Here is a 23,482-nt window from a genome sequence, read left to right as displayed (position 1 = left end):
GGAAGCAGGACAGGATGGCGGGGGGGTCACCAAAGACTTGTAATCCTTAGAGGCAAATGGCCACGGGACCCTCCGTCCTGCTGTCGTCCTGGCCTCTCTTACTAGCTGGCTCCCAGCCTCCTTCTCAACAGCTCCTTTGTCTCATCACGACCTGCCGCAGCCCCCAGGCTCAGCACAGCCCTCTGACTCTAGTCCACAGACATTTTGGGGAATCTGTTCCCTCTCTCCTGTGCTGCCTGCTGAGACTTCAATTCCCGCCACCACCACCCCCTGCTCCCCCGATTTCAGCAGCTCCAGCATCAACCTCATGACTAGTTTCCCTGCTGCCCCCTCCCCACTGCCCTCCTCCTCCCAGCCTGACCATGCCGTTCCCAGCTCCAGTCTCCCCAGGGAAGCCTGTTCTCCACCCACCGGGCCCAGTTCTCCAGCCCCGCCCCAGCTTCCCACGCGTGGCCGCGGCCCTGGCCCTGGCCGGCTCCTGGGCCTTCTTGCTGGGACGCTCCCACCTCTTCTCTGCCTGAGGAGTGACTCTGGAGGGTCATTAAATGCAGCAGACCTCAGGCAGACCATGTCCCCTCTTTCCTGCCTGTTTAGGAAGCTCGATCTGCCCAGCAGGGCTTTTGAAGCCGCCTCCAAAGGGGACTTTGAGCTGCAGGGCTATGCCTTTCAGGCTGTGGTGGAGCAGCAGAGGAAGCCCAGGACCGTGCGCATGGGGCTTGTTCAGAACAGAACCCCCCTCCCCGCGGACACCCCTGTGGTGAAACAGGTTTGGCCTCTTTTGACTGTAAATACATAAATGGGCAGCGGGCCGCTCTGTGTTTTGAACTCGATCTTGTCCCCGGATGGTTGCCCAGTGGCTCTGCCCTGGCCCCCCCTTCCTTCCAGCCGTGTCTCTTGCTTTTCTTTCTCTTCTGGCTCCTACCCTTTCTCTTCCTTCCTCTCACTCCTCACTATTCTGCCCACCTTCCTTTCCACTTCCTCTCCTGTGATCAAGCTGAAGTTCCGTTTACCAGTTGGGAGGGTGCCCCTGTGGCTCGCCTCTCGGGCTCCTGCCGGCACACACCAGTCAGAACCCATCTGTTCACCGTGTGTCCCTCTGCCTGGATCCTAAGATCCCCAGACATCGGTCAGATTGTGAATATGTCTCCTCAGCCCAGGTTGTCAGGTCATGGGAGGGCAGGGATGCTGTCCTCACCACCCCCCAGAGCCTAGAAGCATGCTTGGCACCCAGCAGTCATCCGCGGGGCCCCATGCATGCAGTCCCTCGAGGGAGACCGAGCGTCCATCAGGAAGCGTTTGTGGTCTCTGGGTTTTCAGCCTGGTTCCTCTGGTCTGTCTTTGAACAAACACTTCTGAATGTCTCCTGGGAGCCAGACGTCATGCTGAGCACAGAGAACTTGAGGACACTGCTCCCAAGGAGCTTGTGGGGTCATGGGAGTGACAATAGAGGAATGTGACAGCACAATGGGAACAGTGCCACCATAGGGACACACGCAGGCCAGGGAGAAGGCAGGTACCCCGATTCTTGGCCCCTTGCTGGGAGAGCTACCCCTCTGTGGGCAACATGTGATGTGGATAACACATCCAGGGAATTTTGGGTGGGGAAAGGGAGCACATTCTGGCAGAGGGCACAGCTGGGAAAGGCAAGTCATTGGAAAACACAATACACGTGGGAGAACAGAAGTGGCAGGACAAGGCGTCCCCGAAGCTGTGGATGCAGGACGTCATAAGTGGACTGGGTCCTGGTGGGTAGGGGGCAAGGGAGCAGTTAACCCAGGGGATGGTTGTGGGGTGTGGTGGGCCCACTGAGTGTAGCCTCTCTCGTAGTAAGCTCTCACATCCTCACGTCCTCCTCTTAGCACCCCCACGAGGTGGGCAGCGTTCTCTCCGTTCTCCAGTCAAGGAAACCGAGGCTTAGCAAGGCAGCATTGAGTGTGTGTGGGACCCCAGAGCCTCTGCACCACCACCTTTGACTGCAGACTTGGACCCAAGGACAGTCCAACATACCAGAACCTCCCACCCTCATCCTCTTGCAGCCAGCCACATGGGGGTTGAGTTCTAAAGATGGTCTCAACCAACTAATCCTCGCTATTTAAATTGCCAGGTCACTGCTCTGCACAGACGCATCGAGGCCATCGTAGAGGTGGCTGCCATGTGTGGAGTCAACATCATCTGTTTCCAGGAAGCATGGAGTAAGTCTTGGGGTGCTTTCTCTGCTACCTTCAGTGCTGTCTTATCTCCACGTTGCCAAGAGTGTCTGCTGCTTGATTTCTTAAAATCTCCTTTCTTTTCTCATCCATAGAAAGGTTCTTTGTCAACAACACCAGCAACCCCAGAACCCCAGCCTTCCTCCTTCTCACATGCCTCAGTCTCTCGTCTGAGCCTCAGCCTTCCTCCCAAACTTGAATCCGTTTACTCCTTCCTCTCACCTCCTTACCTCTGCCCTGATCCAAGGCATGTCAGCATAACCTCAGCTTCTGTAATCGCCTCCAGCTGGTCTCCTCCACTCTGGCCCCTTCTAACTGGCTGCCCACACCTTCTAGGAAAGATCTGTATGAAAACTCTGCACTGCATCATCTGTTCCTCCCCATCTCTGCCGGGCTCTTCCCTGACCTTCTGATACTTTACTCCCCTCCCCCGAGGCCACTGTGCCTGCTGTTCCCTCCACCCAGAGCCAGAGCTGGAGCTGGAGCATTCCTCTCCCCTGGCCTGTAACCCTGCTTGACCTTGACCTTCGGATCTCAGCTTACAGCCTGCCTCCCCGTGTAAAGCTGCATCCCTATTAAATACTCCTGCTACCTTGTACCTCTTTATTTTATTTTTATTTTTTGTCATAGTTATACACGTTCATGGTTTAGATTCAAATGGGTCTACAAGGTCTGTTACCAAAAAATAGCTATCCTTTTCCTCAGAGGCAGCTACTTCTCTGAGCTGGTTCTTTTGGAATTTACCTTTGCTTGTGTTGCTGCTTCCTAATTTTTCAGTTTTGCATCATTTATTGACTTCCCATGATGGAAGGAGACAGTGTAGTCCTTTGCCCTCTCTTGCACCCTCTACGCACATGTACCCTTCCTGGTCTGTCCCCAGTCCATTTGCTACCAGGATTCAAAGGAAATTGCTTTGATTTCTTTCCCTGAATAGCTTTCTGTTTTCCCTGGAGTTTGCTTTGTTTTCTACATGCTTACCACAAAGTCTACCCCAAACTTTCTGCTGGTTTCCTAAATCCCCCTAAGAGGTTTAGACACTTGAAGTAGTCTGTCGGTTTCATCTCCTCACAGGAATCTGTCACAGAGCCTTCTGGCTGCTCTGCTCTGAATTGGTTACCTCCTCTCTGCCATCCCAGGACTCCCTTCACCATCATCCAGTGGGGGGGTCCCTCTGCCTTGCTCTTGTGTTTCTCCTATCTCACAGCTTCCTCTTTCTTGCTTTTCCCCCTCATTTTGGTTGAGTAGACTGAGACCTTGCACATCTGAAAATATTGCTGGATAGTTTGGTTGGGTATAGAATTCGGGGTTAGAAAAAATTTTCCTTCAGAAGTTTGAACACTTTGCTCCATGTCTTCTGGCTTTGGGTGTTGTTGACTAGTCTAAGACTATTTTGATTTATGCTCCATTGTATATGGCCTGTTTTTCTCTAGAAGGTTGTAGGATCTCTTCTTCTCCAGTACTTTGAAATTTCATAATGATGTGCCATGGTATTTTAATCCATCCTGCTAGACACTTCAGTGAGTTCTAACAATCTAGAAACTTGAGTCTTTCAGATCTAGGAGATGTTCTTAGATTGTTTCATTCATGATTTTCTCCCCTTTTTTCTCTCCACTTTTTTTGATACTCCTTGCTGTTAGGATGTTGGAACTCTGGACTGGATCCCTCATTTTCTTTTGTATTTGTGCCTATTTTTCATCTCATTGTCTTTTTGTTCAATTTTCTGGTACATTTTATCTAATTTGTCATTCAGCCTTCTAGTTAGTCTTTTGTTTTTGCTGTCATATTTTGAATTTATGAGAGTTCTTTTGGTCTGAAAGTTTCTATTTTATCACATCCTGTTTTTTCATTTTATAGTTACAATATCTTCTCTTATCTCTAAGGATATTAAGTAATATTTTTTTTCTCCCCGCATGGTTCCTAGTTACTCCAAGTTGGTGTCCCTGCTGCTGCCCCGATTACTTATATTTTAAGAATTGGGGATTAAAAAGCTGATTGCAAGCTCTGAGTTTGTGGGAGGGGCTTCTCCACTGAGTTTCATTATAGGATGACCGGGTTTAGCTGTTTGTTAGGAAATCGCGTATGGTAGTATCTTTGGGTCATTCTTTTCAGGCTGGTCAGATTCCCCAGAGAAAATTCATCTAATCTCCTGCCAAGAGGAAAGGACAGGAGTCCAGTATGCTTATGTTTAGTTAATCCCTTTGTTTTTATCACTCTACTCACCTTTGTCCTGGGTTCCCCAAGGCCAGAGACCCTCTGTTTAACTGTCTCTAGAGAGTGAGCCTCTAGCTGGGGTGGGAGAGGCTCAACCCAGCCTCTTGGAGTAGAGAAGGGATCTAACTGCTTCTTAAGTAGACTTTTGACCAATCCTACTTATTTGTCGCCCCTCCCTGCGTCTCCACCTTCAGAGCTGCATGGTGCCTCTGGCTCCTGAGCTTTCAAGGGGTTTGTGATGGAGAGTGGGGTGCTTCCTGGCCTCCTCCACTGCAGGGGGGACTCAGTGTTCTCAGATTCACTAAGATATCTCCTGCCTCCCTCAGCTCTCCAGCCTGCCATGTTTTGCTGTTTTTGTCCCTGGCTCGTGCCCCATCCATGTGGGTTTATACCTGTACACAAAAAACCCTTTACTCTCATTTGGTGGGGTTTCAGGAAAGAGCAAAGGAGTGTGTCCCATCTGCCACCTGTACCCAGAAGTTCATCACGTTCTTCACATTTCTCGTTATACGTGTACTCTTGTATGATGCTTTTGATTTGTCTGCCTCTTCCATTAGACTGTAAGCTCCATGTGATGAGTGCCTCAGTGGTGTTTATTTTTCCCACCCCATTCCCCACCTCTATTTTTTTAACATTAAAAATATCTAATTGTAAAATATGCATACTAGTTACTATTGGTAAGTGTACAATTCAGCGACATTAAATACATTTGCAAAATTATGTAACTGTCAATCACCATCTATACCCAGACCTTTTCATCATCTCCAGCCAAAACTCTATACTCCCCTTCCTCTTCCACCCCTGATAACCTCTATTCTACTTTCTGTCTCTATGAATTTGACTACTCTAGGGGCCTCATGTAAGTGGAATCCTACAGTATTTGGCCTTTTGTGTCTGGCATATTTCACTGAGCATCATGGTTTCAGGGTCCATCTGTGTTGTTGCATGTGTCAGAGTGTCCTTCCTTTTTATGGCTGCATAATATTCCATTGTTTGGATGGACCACATTCTGTTTATTCTTTCCCCTACCCAGATTTTATCTTTAATGGCTTGAATAATCCTTGGTACATGACAGACACTAAAAAATATTTACTGAATGGTTTAACCAACTTCTCTTCCTTGGATCTGGAAAACTCCTGCACATCCATCAAGGCCTAGCATGGACACCCCCTCCTTTGGGGGGGCCCTGAGGACTCCCCTACACAGGTTCTCTTTCAGCTCCCATCTTGGCTGGCAGCTCCTGAGGGCAGGGCCTGGTCCAAGTCTGAGCCTGTCTCGTGGAGTGTTGGTTCAGTGAATGTGGAACCCCCTTCCCCTCTAATTTGGAAACTGTATTTGGAACTTCACAGCCACCTCCCCCAACCTCCCTTCCACATGCTTCTTTTGAAAGTTTGTTTACATTACAGCAGTTGTGAAAACAGGAAAAGAAGCCATTAAAATGGAAATGGAGAAATTTGGAGAGCTTAGTTTAGCAAGCTGAAATGAAATCGGAAAGGGAGGTTTTATTCTCTTGGGGCATTTGAGTCTCTCCTAATGCTCTGAAAGCTGAGAGTGAACGACAGTCATTAAGGATTGTTCTTTGTTATCAACAGCTTTCTTGTTGGCTTCCTTAAAATAGCTCTTCCATCTTCACCGATGGCACCTGGGGAGTCTTGATCCTGGTGCCAAGGCCCCCTGGGCTGGTGCTGGCAGAGCCTGCTGCCCACTTAGCTGCCTCCGTGGGCTACCACCCTGGCAGCTGAGATGGTGGTGGTACCATCATAGCACCAGACTTCCAGGGACTGGAAGGAATCTGGAGGCTGATGCTTCTCTTCTCTGTGAAATGAGGAGTCACACCAATTTCGCAGGGGTATTGGGGACATGCTGCCTATTACCAGGCCTGGCACCGTGCTGGGCACATGGCCTGTGTTTGGAAAAGGTTAGTTGCAATTATTACCCCCAAACAGGCCACACAACCCATGCAGCAACCAGGTAGTCCTCGCCAGCCACATCACACAGCTTCCTACAAACTTACCCTGCACTCTGAATTTCAGAGTGACCAGAACAGTAGCAAGCATCTGGAAACATCCGTTAGGCTAATCCTCCTAAAAGAAATGGACTTGGGTTATTGGGAGGAGGAAGATCTAAAGAGTACAGTCGTCCCTCTGTATCTACAGAGATTGATTCCAGGACCCCCAACCCTGCAGAGACCAAAATCCAGGGATGCTCAAGTCCTTTATATAAAATAGTGTAGTATTTGCATGTTACTTACGCACATCCTCCCATCTACTTTAAATCTTTAAATCATCTGGAGGTTACTTGTAATACCTAATACAGTGTAAATGCCAATTAAATAGTTGCCCGTGTGTGGCAAATCCAAGTTCTGCTTTTCGAAACTTTGTGGAATTTTTTTTTCAAATATTTTCCGCCTGCTGTTGGGGGAACCCGCAGATGCAGAGGGCCAACTGTATGCGGAATTGGTCCAAACAAGGAACTCAGTACTCCAAATCAAGAAGAAAAAGACAAACAGCTCAGCAGGAAGTGGACAAAGGGTACAGACAAGATCATCTGGAGGATGAATCCAGAACGGCCAGCAACCATGTGGCCAGGTGCTCCACCTCACTGGTGACACGGGAAACGCATGTCTGATCCCAATGAGATCCCAGCTCACAGCATCAGACTGGTGGGTGTGGATGCATGTGGCCGAGGCTGTGGAGCAGTGGGACACACTCAGCCAGAGGTCCCTGGTGCCTACCCCCATCGCAGCCCCCTCCACCCCACAAAGGAAACTGCCGTTGAGAATCTGGTGTGCATGGCGTTCTTTGAATTGTTACGGCATGTATATGTACCTGGTTTTTTTTTTTTTAAGCAAACAAAAATCAGCGAGTTAATGAAATTTCCTATTGAATTAGCCCCCTAGATGGTGGCATCTAGCCAGAGGTCACAGAAATAATGCTTTTAACTTTGGGGAGTGCTCAGCCTACCCAGTGGTTCCCAAACTTCTGATGGGGTCATTAAATGAATGGCTTTTCTTGTTCCTGAGCAAGCCTTAGTCCCTGGGAGGATGAACATTCCTATCATGACGTGTGAGTGTCCCAGTGCCATCCTCGGTGGCCCTCTGACACTGTCCCGAAGGAACCTTGGTTGTGCTCTTAACCAACCAGCAGATTAGCCAGCAGCTCGGGATCTGCTGGTTGGGAACAGTTTCTGGCTGTACCTTTTGCAAAAAATTTTTAACATATGTATGTATTGTTAAAATTGTGGTAAAATAGACATAACGTAAAATTTACCGTTTTAACCGTTTTCAAGTGCACAGTTCTGTAGCATTAAGTACATTCACATTATTGTGTAACCATCGCCACCATCCATCTCCAGAACCTTTGCATCTTCCCCAACTGACACTCTGTCCCCCTTAAACAACATCTCCCCATTCTCCCCTCCCCCAGCCCCTGGCACCCACCATCTACTTTCTGTCTCTGTGAACGTGCCTATACTAGGTCCCCCATGAAAGTGGAACCATATAGCACTTGTCCTTCTGTGTCTGGCTTATTTCAATGCACATAATATCTTCAAGGTTCACCCATGTTGTAGCAAGTGTCAAACTTTACTTCCTTTTTAAGGCTGAATAACATTCCATCTAATGGATGGACCACATTTTGTTAATCCATTTGTCCACTGATGGACACTTGGGTCATTTCCATCTTTTGGCTGTTGTGAATCATGCTGCTGTGAACGTGGGTGTGCAGGTATCTGTTCAGATTTCTGCTGCAAGTGTTTTTAAGACCATAGGAAGGACATTTGGCCTCACCTCTTATTCTGCCATGAAGCCTAAAGGGGAGGCGTCCCCACAGCCAGGGATGGGCCTCAGAAGGCAGGCCAAGGCTCTTGGGGCTGGGGTCTCCTGTGGAAACCTTCCCCCACCAGGCCAAGGACCCCCCTCAGAGGCCATGAGCTTGGATGTGATTCTGACCTTTCTCCTCTCCACAGCTATGCCCTTTGCTTTCTGTACGAGAGAGAAGCTTCCATGGACGGAATTTGCCGAGTCAGCGGAGGACGGGCCCACCACCAAGTTCTGTCAAGAGGTAGGATGTTAACCTACCTTTAACTGTTAACTAACCTCTGGCAGTGGCCAAACACGGGCAGGTCACAGAGAGAGGCTGCAGCTGCCAGGGGTGGCCCTTCTCCGTGGAAAACGCACCCATTTGGCTCTTGCTTTGCCAGGTGAGAATAGATAAGACTATTTACTGCCCCTCCCCCCCTTTTCTTAGTGTACTTTCTTTTTAAAAAATAAATTTATTTAATTATGTATTTATTTATGTATTTTTGGCAGTGTTGGGTCTTTGTTGCTGCACACAGAATTTTTCTAGTTGTGGCGAGCGGGGGCTACTCTTCGTTGCGGTGCACGGGCTTCTCATTGCGGTGGCTTCTCTTGTTGCGGAGAACGGGCTCTAGGAACCTGGGCTTCAGTAGTTGTGGCTCATGGGCTCTAGAACGCAGGCTCAGTAGTTGTGGCGCACGGGCTTAGTTGCTCTGCGGCATGCGGGATCTTCCCAGACCAGGGATCGAACCCATGTCCCCTGCACTGGCAAGCGGATTCTTAACCACTGCACCACCAGGGAAGTCCCTAGTGTACTTTCACTTAAAATCAGAGTTTCAGAGCCAGAAGGGCCCTTAATGGCTTTTTAAGTGAGGGGGCTGCAGCCCACGGAGGGCGTCCTGGAGAGCGTCCTGGAGATGACTCCCATAGTAGGGTCTGCAGCTGGCAAGTGCGGCGCTGGCACTCGGGGACTGAGGTCAAGGTTGAGTCTGTGTCCAGAGCTTTGCTACCCCACTTGCTGTTCGCCTGAGTTATGGAAGCATCTCTGCATGGCCCGTCTCATCAGTGTAGAAACTGGGCTTCCTTTTTCTTTATTAAAACCTCATAATACTTGTTCTATGATCCCATTTATATGAAATGTCCCGGATAGGCAAATGCTTGGAGGCAGAAAGCAGATTAGTGGTTGCCAGGGGCTGGATGGAGAGAGGGGATGGGGAGTGACTGCTCGTGGGGACAGGGTTTCCACTTGGGGTGTTGAAAATGTTCTAAAATTAGTTTGTGGTGTTGGTTGCACAACTCTGAATGTACTGAAAACCACTGAATGGCACACTTTGAAAGAATGCGCTTTATGCTCCATGAAGTGTATCTTAATAAAGCAGTCATCCAGAAAACCCCAATGACATTCCAAGAGGTTACGAATGGTGACTTATGCTTATTCTCACCTCAAAAAAAATAATTCCTTTCATTTCTCTAATGTCCCATTTCAGACTTTCTACATATACTTAGGGGCTTTTGGAGCAGAATCATAGTGATTCTATCAATACTGAGTTGTGATTCCAAACATCCCTGTTCTCAGGCTGTAGGGAAAATTCTCTCAGCCACCGGATTGTTGATTCGGTGCTACGAGGCAGGAAGTGATTGCAGACGGCGTGCCTGAACCAGGGTGGGAGGAAGGAAGAGCAAAGGGAGGATGGGGATGAGCTGGTCCCAGGGGACCCCTGTCTGCATTGAGGGCCCCGGGACCACAGCTGCCCCCACGTGGCTTGTAGCATCCCCTTCTGCCCGCTGTGCCATCTCTCTGCTCTGTCATTAAGGTCAGAAGTAGCAACAGGCTGGTAAGAGCTGATGACAGATGACCAGCTGGGGCTGCTCATCCTGGTCACCAGATCCTGAACTTCTTATTTGAGACAAAAGGAATTTGGTGTCAAGAGTTATGTTTGGTTTGGTTCTGGGTTTTTTTGTATAGATGAGACATAGAATTTATTTTATTTTATTTTATTTATTTATTTTGCTGTGCCACGTGGCATGTGGGATCCTAGTTCCCCAACCAGGGATCAAACCCACACCCCCTGCCATGGAAGCGCAGAGTCTTAACCACTGGACCGCCAGGGAAATCCCTTTTTTCTTTGTTATTATGGTAAAAAACACAACATAAAATTAATCATCTTAACCATTTTAAGGTGTACTGGTCAGTCATGTTAAGTATCTTCACAGTGTTGTGAAGCAAACCTCTAGAACTTTGTCATCTTGTAAATCTGAAACCCTCCACCCATGGAACAACCCCCTCCACCCCCAGCTGCTGGTGCCTGACGTTCCATTTTGTTTCTGTGAATTTGCCTAGCTTAGATGCCTCACATGAGTGCACTCCTGCAGTGTTTGTCCTTTTGCGCCTGGCTGATTTCACTTGGCATAACGTCGTCAGGTTCATCCATGTCAGGGATGACAGCCATGTCATCCATAGGCCAGGATTTCCTTCCTTTTTAAGGCTGAATAATACTCCATTGAGTGTATACGCCACGATTTATTTAGATGCTGTGTTGCTTCCACCTTTTGGCTGTTGTGAATAGTGCTGCTCAGAACATCGGTGTGAAAATCTACTTTCCTGCACGGTTGCTGGTCCTTTGGTAACTGTTTAACTCCGCCAGGAACGCAGCATCATTTACATTCCCACTGGCAGTTTATGAAGGTTCCTGTTTCCCCACATCCTTGTCAATGCGTGTTAACCTTCTTTTTTGTTTTGTCTTGTTATTGCCTCTGGATCTGAAGGTCTATGGGAAGTGGCATTAAGTCTTGCTTTTATTTTATTTGTACTGTAGGGTCTGTGATCTTTGTATAGGGCTCACAGGGTTGGAAAACAAAAGACTTAGCTCTCTGTGCACCCTTTAGAATTAGGAAATCAGCCTTATCCACACTAAAAAAGTCCCCAGGGCTATTTTCAATATTTCAGAAATCCTGATATAACCCATACACCCTCTCATTAGGGTTGCTAGGCTAATTGAAATTTCAAGTGATTTAATTCTGACTAGAATTATTTAAGTTTAGACTGCTTAAGAATCGAGAATGCGTTTCACCTATTAGCACAAACGTGGCATATAGTAAATGGTAAAGTGAATGAATAAATAGTTATTATTCTCACTTGCATCAGAAAGAGAAAAAAGACTAATTTCAGTTATTTTGGGTATATACCCAGAAGTGGCATTATGGGGTCATACGGTAGTTCTGTTTTTAATTTTTGAGGAATTGCCATACTGTTTTCCACAGCAGCTACACTGTTTTTACACTCCCACCAACAGTGCACAAGGACGGTGCTGGTTCCTATTTAGCTAAGCTTGGGCGTCAGGAGAACGCTGGCATTTAGTCTTCAAAGAACAGATGCAGGGAGAGCTCAGAACCCCATCTAACTATCTAGGAGGACCATTAGATTCTTCCATATAAACGTATGACACTTGATTTGGAAATAGGACTGTGCTGTGCTCATTTTTCCAGCTGGCAAGGAAGCATGACATGGTGGTGGTGTCCCCCATCCTGGAGCGAGACATGGAGCATGGGGACATCTTGTGGAACACAGCCGTGGTGATCTCCAACTCTGGAGCCGTCCTGGGCAAGACGAGGAAAAATCACATCCCCAGAGTGGGCGACTTCAATGAGGTGAGCTGCCCCTCGGATGACCAGCGCAGCTGCAGCACGGTACGGCAGCAGCGCTGGGGGCCTCCCTGCACTGCACTGCAACACACAGGTGGATGGGATGCAGTGGGATTCCCGGTGAGTCCCAAACGCCTTTAGCGCAGAGGGATATTTTTTAAAAAATATAACCTGATTTAGCTTCCTGGAATTTTTCTTTGAAGTAAGTCATATACAAATTAAAACCAAAATCAATAGTGCACAAGCGTGAAATGATTCCCGTGGTCCCTTCCAGGCGCTGAGCTCCTTGTCCGTCACAGTCTAGTTCTTGTTTGGTGGGGAGAGGTCCTTGTACATGGCTCCCATGGGGTCTGAGTGAGCCACGTCCACGTGTCAGGTGACAGCGAGGAATGTGTGTCTGTGCACAGGTGTGTTAGCTGGGGCTTGGTGCCCATAATCAAGCTGTAAGTCAGGGGAGCTGTTCTGATCAGTTAATGCCCATCATGGGTGTGTAGGTGGAGGGAGGTGGATGTTTGAAACAGGGAAATGAACTCCACCTAATGCCTAAGATATGAAGTCTGAACTTGATCTGCAGTAAGTACAGTTGTTCAGGATGTGATAACCCCATCCTTCGCTGCCCTCCCTGATTGTGGGGGTCCCAGCCACTCTCAGGCTGGTCAGGCAGACGAGAAAGGATGTGCAGAGCTAGCCAAGGCCCTCTGGGCAGAAAGAAGAAGCCAGCGTTCCCCAGTGACAGCTGGAGGTGAGGACGGGAAGATGTGCTCCTCTCCTGTTTACTCTGGGATTAATTTTTAGCTCCCCACAGATAGTGACGGGCTTGTCTCAACACACCAGGATCTGCTCCGGCGTCCACCCTGTGTGCACATCCTGGTTGCTGCCCTACTCTGACGAATTTTGAAATTAATGGGAGGAGGCAAAAGGCAGGAAGCAGATCTGTGTGAGACCCTGACCAGCACCCCAAAGGGGCAGGCGGAGAGGCAGGGTTTGCAGGACTCTGTCCCACTTGCCTGCCATGCAGGGATGTCCTTGACCCCAGGCAGGGTGCCCAGGGATCTTTGTGGAGAAGAGCACTTTCAGAGTGGGATTCTAGTCTCATATTGGTCTTCGTTAGCCGGGCAGGTCCTGTGTCTACTGGGCTACGGTGTGCCCCCCAAGCAGGGTAAGAGCTGCTCTGGATGAGCCCCCGTCCCTTCAGCTCTAACCTTCCGATGGGAACAGGTGGTTGGTGAGGACATTGACCAACTTGTGTTAACACTGACCACACACCTCAGCCTCTAGTTGTACCATGATTGAAACCTCACCAAGTTTATCTTTGAAATACTGTGGGAAGTTGCTGTGGGGACTTTTTAACATGCCACAAAAGAAACTGTGGGTAAGTGCTCAAGCCATGGTGATTTCCCCTTGGGTCAGCTTGCTGTTATTGTGTCTGGGTTTTCAGATTTGGGGGTTTTTTTTAAGTGGATTGAAATTTTGGAACTTAAAGTAGAGTCATACCAGGAGCATCCCTTTTGGAGTATGGGTGACATTTCATTTTTCTATTAAGTCTAAGGAAAGGGAAACTTGACAGCTCAGAGGCATCCATACATGACCTTTTGTCTTCCAGTCCACATACTACATGGAGGGAAATCTGGGCCACCCTGTGTTCCAGACTCAGTTCGGAAGGATCGCCGTGAACATTTGCTACGGGCGGCACCACCCCCTCAACTGGCTCATGTATAGCATCAACGGTGCTGAGGTCATCTTCAACCCCTCGGCCACCATCGGAGCACTCAGGTCACTTGGCACAAGGGACTTGGGAGGGTTCTGGGGGCAGACTGCAGGGCGCGGAGGCAGGTTTGGGAAACAGCAGGCAGGTGCGACCACCAGGTCTTCCGAACCCTGGGATGTGCCAACTTTTCCGTGAAAAAATACTCCAAGTGTCAATTACAATCCCTCCTAAAGAGCTGTGCTGTACTGTAAAATACCACTCTTGGCTACAATGGTGTCTCAGGTAATAATAATCTCCCCCATCGCTGACAGGATTCAGAAAAGCTCCCCTTCTAAGGGGTCTGGAGCATCGGAGGTACCTGGCCAGCTTCAGCTCCCCCTCCTGTCACAGCTGTGTTCCTGGGGGGTTGGGAGGTGGGGTGACAAATGAGGAGTCCTAAGTCTCCTGTCTGCAGAGTCCGGAGCACGGAGGGCAGACACCCGGACGAGAGAAGGAGCAGACGATGGGTCGGAGCTGAGAGGGTCCTTAAGACATCAGTCAGGTGGCTCTGAAACCTGTTTTTAGCCAACCAAGTGTTTCCTTCTGATAACACAGAGCCCGTGTTTGGGTGTTAACCTCACCCTTGAGTAGATGAAGCTGTTGTGACCAGGGTAGAGGGTGGGCCTGGCAGCCCTGAGCTCCTGGGCAAGCCCCGGGCCCCTCACTGAATAAGAGCAAGTGGCTGAGATGACCCAGCATGACTGCACTTCTGCTGCTTCTCTCTCCCCAGCGGCTGAGCTTCTGGGTGCTTTCCAGCTTTGCATCGTTAACAAGTACCAAAGCTCTAGGAATTTGTGTGCAAATACCCCCCCCCATTTCCTCCTAAGCAGCATTCCTGGGTCGGGAGGTGCTGGCTTTCACTCTCCGTCATTGGGGCAGGGCCCGGAGGGGGAGTCCAGGTCCCCTTGTGGGGTCAGCTGGGGGAGTTCTGGGGGGCAGCCTTGAGTTCCTTGTCAGCCCACCTGTCATTCTTGTCCTCACTCTCCATGCAATTTCAGTTGAATTTCTTCTAAAAGTCAGGATGTGACATTCACTTTACCTTTCTCTTGAGCGTGATGTGCCCTCCACAGCCTGACTTCCCTCAGTGTTCTGATCTGCACAGCAGGTCCCTCACAGAACGCAGACCCCCCTCTGCTACCCCAGACCTGCCGCCCCATCCATGCACCCCATCTTGTCTGAGTCTAGGGGGGCACTGTCGGGCAGAAGGGAACACTCGAGTCTTGGATCTCCCCTCAGAGAATCTCTGGGGGCCTCCTGGCAGCGTGGCCACTATGACAACGTCTGTTGGCAGTTGTGACAAAGGGTGATTCCTGGTCGTCGGGCCACCAAGCCTGGGCAGAACCTCTGGGCCCTAGAGCAGCCCCTCCTGCCGGCCATGTGTAAGACATCCAGCAAGCTCCATCTCCCCAAAGGGGTCCCTGGAGGATCCTGAAGCCAGTGCCCCACCGGGTACAGCTGCTGTCAGGCCGGACTGGGCACACCTGTGGCCTGGAATCAGATGTGGTCACTTCTCCAACCATGCACCCCCAGGCTTTTATCAGTCCCAATTAAGCAAACAGAAGCACCTCAACGTAATACACACGTGTCCTCAGCTTATTAAAAGTTATCGATCTTCCTTCCTTGGCCAACAGTGGTCCAACTGGTGCCCTCCAAGGATGTGGTTCTGCTGGCAGTTAAAACTCTGACAGGTCTTTCAGAAGCAGTATGTCTCACAAGTTCCCACAATGTCCACACCTTGACCAGATAATTAAAGTCTGAGAACCGTAGCCTGAGGACACATCTGAGAGAGGAGGGGAAGGCTGCCTGCCTGAAGATGCTCATGGCAGCATGATTGATTACAAGAAAAGCTGGAAGGGAGAGAGAGGTCAGAGTCAGGTCAACACCAGCCCATCTCTTCCATAGGTTATCATACAGCCACTAAAACAAATCTTCATGGAGGTACTGCAGCATCATGATGAAAGCCTGTCAGCAAAAAGGTGTTTCCAGGCTGGGATCAGAACTCTGCAAAGACTAAGGATGGTCATAGAGTGTGGGAAAATTACAACAGGTGGTTCACTAGGATGGTGCAACTCTGAGTTTCTTAAAATACTGAATGATTATTTGTAGAATTGATGGCAAGCACGATGCCAGGCAGATCCCCACCAGCTGTGCACAAGCAGCGGCTCACAGCTTCTGGAAGCATCCATCCCCTTCTCCGGCATCTCCCACCTCCCATATCAGAGCCCCCCAGACACACACACACACACACACACACACACACACACACACACACACACACGTGCACATGCACAGATTGGAAGGGCTCATTTGTGGGTCCCACAGTTCCAAGCACCCAATGGAGGCAAAGTGCTTTTTGATGAACTGAGTCATCCTGACAAACCATACAGCCCATGTGGTCAAGGATTTCTACCACGTATGTGTGTTAATAGGAAAGCCACCATCCCCACCCCTCGATGCCTTTCCCCTTCCCACTGTGATTATTTTTAGGGGCTTGTGTACACCGCGCTGGGAAAGTGGCAGATGTCCCCATACCCCCGCCGGGCTCTCACGAACCTCCGGCTTCCTTTCCCTTGCTTGTTTTGAGAGCCTCTGTTTTATTGCCAGCTGTGGGTTTGAGTCCTGCACTCCGCACCTTCCCTGGAGAACTGCAAGAATGATGTTTTATGGCACTCGCTCTGCAACTGTCTGTTTAATTCCTGAAAATGTCATTGACGGGTGTGTTTCTGTAAAAATCCTTTCTTAAAAGTTTTGTCAGCTCGGCTTAGCAGCTGGAGGGGGGAGAAAAGTGGCAAAATGAGTCCCCTCAATCAAGCCTGTGATTTTTTTTCTTCTAGACTCGTGAATCCTCCTGAGAATTAGGCTTGTGACAAGCACCCACCCACCCCTTCCACCTCCTCTCTGGTTTAAACCAGGTGCATGCTGACAGGAAGGAAGATTCCAGGGCATCCCGCTCCCAGTCCCTCAGCGTTTCTAAGGGGGCATTACATCTGTCAGTTCAGAATCCTAATCACCTTGCTCCGCAGACAGATAATTAGTGACAAGGAGGCCCACTGAATCCCGCGGCACATTTTCTTTGGTGGGCTGGGGAAGGACCTGTCTGTTTGGGGCGAAGTTTCCCACCCCATCCCCCCCTTCGCAGGTGCTGGACTGAGGGAGGCTTGCAGCTTAGCTGTGCCTGTGGGATGACTCCTTCCCAGGCCCGTAGGAGAACCAGGGGGCCTCGGCTGCGAGACTCAGGCAGGGTTCAGAAGAGGGAGATGGGGCCAGCACAGGGGAGGCGATGCCCACCTACAATCTAAATTCCTTTCAGGTGTACTCTGTTTGCTAGGCCTGAAATCTCCCCCTGTAGAGACTGCTTTGCAAGGCAGCACAGAAGGGTGGGGATTGGGGGACACGTTACACACAAGCCACCAGGGCCCCAGCTCCCTTCTGACATGTACCAGCCTGGGAGGTCGGTTCCTGACCCCCACCTGGGAGGAGGGAACGAGTGAGAAGCAGCAGTTAAGGGGTTCCTGCCACACAGCCTCCCACCCCCACCCCACCCCCCAGAAGCTTCATCTGCATGGTCTCTGAGGAAGTTTCAGAAAAGGGAACTGAGTCAGGGTGAGGCTTTGATCCAGGACTGCTTCTGCTGCATTGGGCCCTCTCCAAAAGGCCGCTTTGGCTTGAGCCGGGGACGAGCTGGCCTGTTTGTGGGTTTGGGGTCACCCACGGACGCAATGAGCCTCCCTGGCCATCCGCACCACAGGCCTGGAAAGCTGCCACCCGGGCTGCAGCTCGGGGCCGAGCATCCTCTGAGCCTGGCTGGGAAGTCAGCAACCTGGTTCCTCTCCTTCCACTCTCACAGTGAGTCCCTGTGGCCAATCGAGGCCAGAAACGCAGCCATCGCCAATCACTGCTTCACCTGCGCCATCAACCGGGTAGGCGAGGTAAGTGCCCGAGGCCTGGCCTCCAGGGAGCCCTCCTGCAGCTGCTTTGAAACCTGCCTGCCAGCAGGGCCCAGCCTCTTCAGAGCAGCAAAAGCCACGAGGGAAAGAACTGCTGTTGCTGTGGCCCTGCTGGGGACACCTGGTGTTACACCTCTTCTCTGCATGCAGGCACACCCCACATGCTAGGGTCCCAACAGGGGGCAGACTGGCTTCTGTCACTTTGAAAGAAAGCACTGTCCCTCCCCTATTTTTGTCTGTTTTGTCTTTAGCTGAAACCATTTTGAAAGGCTGTCACCTCAGTACTGCCAAGTACCCAATTTCTGCCCACCCACCTTTGACCTCATGCACCAAAGGATTCTGAATACAAACACCATGTATTTATTGCAAAACAAATCCTCTTCCTCATTCTTACTAATCAGATGTCAGACTCTACTCAGAGCATCTGATCAGTCTGAGAGAACACTAAGTCGGTCTAATTTCTGACAACGTAAAGAAACTCGGTGTTTTAATTAGCCCGTGTATCCCTGTCCCTGCTTTATGCACAGTTTCCATTAGGCTTCTGGAAGATATTGAGAGCCATGAGCAGACACCCCCACTTCTGCCTTCGCAGACCCCAGGCTGGGCTTTATGACTCCAGCAGGCAAGCCTCAGATGCCCTCCATGGCCCTGGGAACCACTCTCTGCAATGACTTTCTCTTCTCCCATCAGATGGCAAAATCTGGGTCTTCCCCTGGCAGGTCAGATGCCCCGCTAGCCACTTGCTGGCCTGGGGCTGGAACAGCAGGAACAGTTAAGTTCAGGCTGGTCCACATCACTGTAACTCCTAACTCCCTCACCCCAGCCTGACGTTGATGAACAACCCAGCAGCGCCCCCTTTAGGTGTGTCTTACCTTGGTTTTATTTCCCAGGAGTTCTTTCCGAACGAGTTCACCTCTGGGGATGGCAAGAAAGGTATGTCCCGTGACTTTCCGTGGGACTGCATATGAGGGGTGGGCCTCACTGTTCCTTCCCCATCTGCCACTTCTGGGCAGGGTCTACCCCACAGACTGTGTCTGTCTGCACAGCTGTGTCCCCATGTGGATCGGCAGTCCTGGGCCTGTGACCACCTCATTCCCCGGATGAGGATGGAGTAGAGATGGGATCAGACTCCATCCCTCCCCCGGGACTAGGGTGAAGATGGACTGAGGTGTGGGGGAACCCTTTGTGAACGCCCTGAAATAGGGGTGCATCATCCACCCCGCAGACCTCACTCCTCCCTCCCTTTCTCCTTGTCCAGACCCCTCACTCCCCAGCTGTACAAATGCCCCAGAGCCCAGCATGGCTGCCTTGGGTTCCTAGAATCCACAGCTTGTTTTTTTGTTTGTTTGGGGTTTTTTTTTTTTTTTTTTTTGCGGTACGCGGGCCTCTCACTGTTGTGGCCTCTCCCGTTGTGGAGCACAGGCTCCGGACATGCAGGCTCAGTGGCCATGGCTCACGGGCCTAGCCGCTCCATGGCATGTGGGATCTTCCTGGACCGGGGCATGAACTTGCATCCCCTGCATTGGCAGGTGGAGTCTAAACCACTGCACCACCAGGGAAGCCCCACAGCTTGTTTTGATCTGAGGGCAGGTCTCACCTCACCTCTGCTAGGAATCTGCCACCCCCCCCCCGCCTCACCTCTCTGGCCTGGAATGTGGGAGGGGGGCTGCCCCCTCACCAAGGAGGTGTCTGAACTCACTCATGGTTCCCACCCTGGGAAGCAGGGGGAGCTGAGGGCGTCTGTCTCCCAGAAAAACATTTCCCGAAAGGGTTCCACATTCCCCCCAACATGAGGCCTTGGAGACCTCCTGAGTCTCTAGTCCCACTTAGCTCCCTGCAGGAAAGTGAGGGCAGCTGGGCCCTGCACTGTGCCCACATGCTCCCTACACACTTTCAGGGTGGCTGTTACCCTGCTTTACTGGTGAGGGGACCGAGGCGTGGAGGGAGGGTGAGGGTGACACAGCTGGCATGGCTGGCGAGGGCAGAGCCGCCAACTCACTGTGCAGGGCCACCACAGGAAGCCCTGCAGAGCCATGCAACTCCCTTGGGCTATGGTGGCTGATGCTGGAGCCGGAGGCCAATACCTCTACTAGGGTGACCTGTAAAAGGTTCCCGGGGCAGAGATGAGGGCACTGAGAGTGACATGTAGCCACTTGCTGGGCCTCCAGGTCCAAGGAGGGAGGCAGGTCCTTGGGACCTTGGCCACCACTGGGGAGGGAGGTGGGGACCCTTTGTCCTGGGAGTCTCTTGGTGCACCCATCCCACTGCAGAGTCCACCCATGTCTGCCTGAGCTCATGGGGGCCTTCCCTTTGCTCCTTCACAGCTCACCGGGACTTCGGCTACTTTTATGGCTCAAGCTACGTGGCGGCCCCTGATGGCAGCCGCACCCCCGGGCTCTCCCGCAACCAGGATGGGCTGCTGGTCACTGAGCTCGACCTCAACCTCTGCCGGCAAGTGAATGACATCTGGGGCTTCAAGGTGGGTCCTGAGTCCCCTGCTCCTCCGCGTGGGCCTGTCCTGCCCCCAGCCCTGGGAACCGCAGCTGCTGGGGGCCTCAGGGAGAGCCGTGTGAGTTGAACAGAAGGCCCAGTGTCTACCTCCTTGAACGCCAGGGCCAGTGCTCAGGGCAGGAAGCACTGGGTCAAACGATGCCCAGGCAGCAGGCCTCAATAAATTCTCTGCTCATCTGATTTAGATTCTGGGCACCTTCAAGCAAATTAATCTCAATTTCATTTGTCCAGAGAATAGAGTGGATTGGCCTCGCTAATCCTTTTTTCCTTTCCAGGCATTTGCACTTATCACAAGGTAAATGTGCATGTCTGGCTCTGCCTGTGGCCAGGCCCCAAGTCTAGGCCTTGACAATGGAGGGAAGTGGGTCAAGCAGAGAAGTGGGATCCAGGCCTGGCTCTGCCACTGCCTTGCAAGCCCCTTCTGCTCCTGGCCTTAGTACTCCCATTTGTAAAACAAGAGGCTGAACTCAAAGGCCCCAGGTGGCCTCGGACACCAATACCCTGTGACACCACAGGAGTGTTAAGTGCCCACCTCCTGGGATAGGGTGCTTGTAGCCTGGGGCCCCCCAAAAAATATGGCATCTCATCAAGGACACAGATGGAGTTTGCTGTGTTAGTGTCTAGCAGTATTTCCACCAACTCTGCACCCACTTATAAGAAAATCATCAGATGTAGAGAACAAATGTATGCACACCAAGGTGAGAAAGCAGCGGGGGGTGGGCTGAATTGGGAGATTGGGATTGACATATATACATTAATATGTATAAAATAGATAACTAATAAGAACATACTATATAAAAAAATTAAATTTTTTTAAAAAAAGAAAGAAAGAAAATCATACACACAAACAAACATCGCATTGTCAGGACAGAATGACTTTGCCCAGCATGTCTGGGAGGGACCAGGACTTCGGATCCAGCCAGACATGGGCTTTAGGCCTGACTCCCCTGTTTATGTGAGGGTGGGTCCTTGGGCATGTTTCCTGAGTCCCAGGTTCTCATTGGACAGAGAAGGCACTGCCCACATGAAAGCCTCCTGGCCTATCTCTCCTCGTCCGGAAGCTTAGATTAATGCAGGATTCCACACAAATTAGAAGTTGGAACCAATAAACAGAATGGTTTCTCATTAGTAACTTTTTGAAAGCAGAAGCCTTTCCAAGCTATGGTGATGGGCATGAGTTCCCATCAAGGCTTTGGAAAGGAGGGAGGGAGGGAATGCTGGGGTGTGAGCACCCTGGGTGGGCTTTCCGGCCCCATCCCCAGCCTCTCCCAGCCTCTGTCTGTGTCCACGATGAGATGCCATGTGGAATGGATGGGCCTCCAGAGCCAGGGGACCAGGGTGCGAATCCTGGCAACTCCACTCCTGGCTCGTGACTGGGAGCAGGTCAAGCCATCCTCCCTCCTGCCTTGGAGCCACCACACCTTCTGGCAGAAGATCACAGAGGTCTTTCAGCAGGAGGGGCTAAGGGGTGTGAGTCATCACCGGCATCCGTGATCTTCGCCACAGCCCCGGAATCGTTGCCAAAAGGTTACACGGGGGTTGTGCCTCTATATTTTACTCTGAGGCTGTCCTGTCAACCAGCCTTCCTAACGCATTTCTTCTGTCCCATGGCTGCCCTCCGGTGGCAGCAGGTGGTGGCGAGCAAATGAGGGCAGTTATGAAACGGGAACCTCTAAAGTCTGTGTTTTGCTTTCAGATGACAGGCAGATACGAGATGTACGCACGGGAGCTTGCTGAAGCTGTCCAACCCAACTACAGCCCCAAGATTGTGAAAGAGTAGCAGCCTTCATTCGCTGCCCACCAAGGAGGGCACCTCTGCCCACAGCCGATCAGCCAGGGCTCTGGGCTCTAGTGTCCAAATTCTCCCTGCTTGATGCCCTGATAGCACTGCTGCCCAGATTGGTTTTAAAGTGCCTGGCTGGGGAGGGTCGAATGAGTACCAGGTTTCCTTCTGTGGTGATGAAAATGTTTTGGGACTGGATAGAGATGATGGCTATACAACATTGTGAATGTACCAAATCCACTGAAATGTTCACTTTGAAATGATTAAACTTTGTTAAGTGAATTTTAGAAATTCAATTAAAGACAATCCCAGGGACTTCCCTGGTGGTCCTGTGGCTAAGACTTCCAATGCAGGGGGCCCGGTTTCAATTCCTGGTCGGGGGAACTAGATCGCACATGCATGCTGCAACTAAGAGGCCCACATGCTGTAACTAAAAAGATCCCGTGTGCCACAATGAAGACCCGGCACAGCCAAAATAAATAAATAAATATTTTTAAAAATAAATGAAGACATTCCCAGGCACCCATTGTGCAGGTTGGTTTGAAGTTACACAGGTGGGAGGCCCTAGTCCTGAATTTCTCCGCTTCTCCGTTTAGACTGGCAGTAATTCGAGGGTCAGCGTGGGAGTGTATGCGCTAGAGGGAGGTAAGGCTGACCAGAGTCACTGAGGCGCCTTGTGGCTGCGGGCAGGGGGAAAGTCATTGGAAGAGTCATCTTGGCTATCGTCTCCACTTATTCAATCAGACGCTAATCTGGGTGTTGCTGTGAAGCTATTTAGTCAATGTGATTAAAGCCCATAGCCAGTTAACCAAGCAAGTGAGGTTATCCTAGGTAATCTGGGTAGGCCTGATTTAATCCGTCAAAAGGCCCTGAGTGCAGGGCTGAGGTTCCCAGACGAGGAAGGGATTCACGTGTGTACAGCAGCCTCAGCCCAGGCCCGAGCACTCCAGTCTGCGTTTCCTGACAGACTGCTCTCCAGATTTCAGGCTTGTCCATCCAGACCCCACAGTCACTGAAATCAATTCCTTGCAATGAATTCCTTAATATGTATCCTACCATTTCTGCTTCTTTTTTTTTTTTCTTTTTTGGCCATGCCTCATGGCTTGCTGGATCTTAGTTCCCTGACCAGGGACTGAACCCGCGCCCTCGGCAGTGAAAGCTCAGAGTCCTAACCACTGGACCACCAGGGAATTCCCCTGTTTCTCTTTCTTTGGTGGACCCCGACTGATATAGGTTCTGGTATTGGAACTGTTTCTAGAGGAACAGACTCAAGGATGAGTGTTCTGTGTTGGTTCTAGGATTCCTGGAATTCTTCTCTAATTTGATTGGATTTAAAGGCACTGATGAGCTGTGAGCTGGAGCTGGGCAATTGGAGGCTCTTACCCTCTTCTGTGTCCTTGGAATGTCCATTCTGTCCACTGTTCCTACATTAGGAGCGACATCGGTGATGCAGCCTTGAGAGAGTGGTGTGTTACTGAGCCCATCTGGACTGTATTAGTGACTGAACCCCATTAAGGCGTCTGTGTAAACTCTTAAGATTCTGACAGGCAGGTGGCAGAGATCTACTCATCTTGCGGCAGCCCAAGACAAGCTTCCTATGTAAGTCCTTTTATTAAAACTGCCACCTGCCAATCTGGA

At 50.6% G+C, this 23,482-nt stretch overlaps 1 protein-coding gene across 2 annotated transcripts; it reads left to right on the top strand.

Moving 5' to 3' along the window:
• Positions 1 to 446: 446 nt before the first annotated feature.
• Positions 447 to 23,482, top strand: UPB1 (beta-ureidopropionase 1). Of its 2 annotated transcripts, XM_059040165.2 has the most exons (9): positions 454 to 766; positions 2,105 to 2,192; positions 8,385 to 8,479; positions 11,701 to 11,862; positions 13,460 to 13,629; positions 17,451 to 17,532; positions 18,441 to 18,483; positions 19,875 to 20,029; positions 21,758 to 23,482. In XM_059040165.2, the coding sequence occupies exons 1-9, from the start codon at positions 569 to 571 to the stop codon at positions 21,839 to 21,841; spliced, it is 1,077 nt and encodes a 358-aa protein (XP_058896148.2). In that variant the 5' UTR covers positions 454 to 568; the 3' UTR covers positions 21,842 to 23,482. The 2 variants fall into 2 exon arrangements, with proteins under 2 accessions (XP_066871018.1, XP_058896148.2); XM_067014917.1 differs by lacking the exon at positions 18,441 to 18,483 and having other exon boundaries at positions 447 to 766.

The sequence above is a fragment of the Kogia breviceps genome, chromosome 15 (genome assembly GCF_026419965.1).
Source record: "Kogia breviceps isolate mKogBre1 chromosome 15, mKogBre1 haplotype 1, whole genome shotgun sequence".
Taxonomy (NCBI): Eukaryota; Metazoa; Chordata; class Mammalia; order Artiodactyla; family Physeteridae; genus Kogia; species Kogia breviceps.
This window is presented reverse-complemented; position numbering and strand designations above follow the sequence as displayed.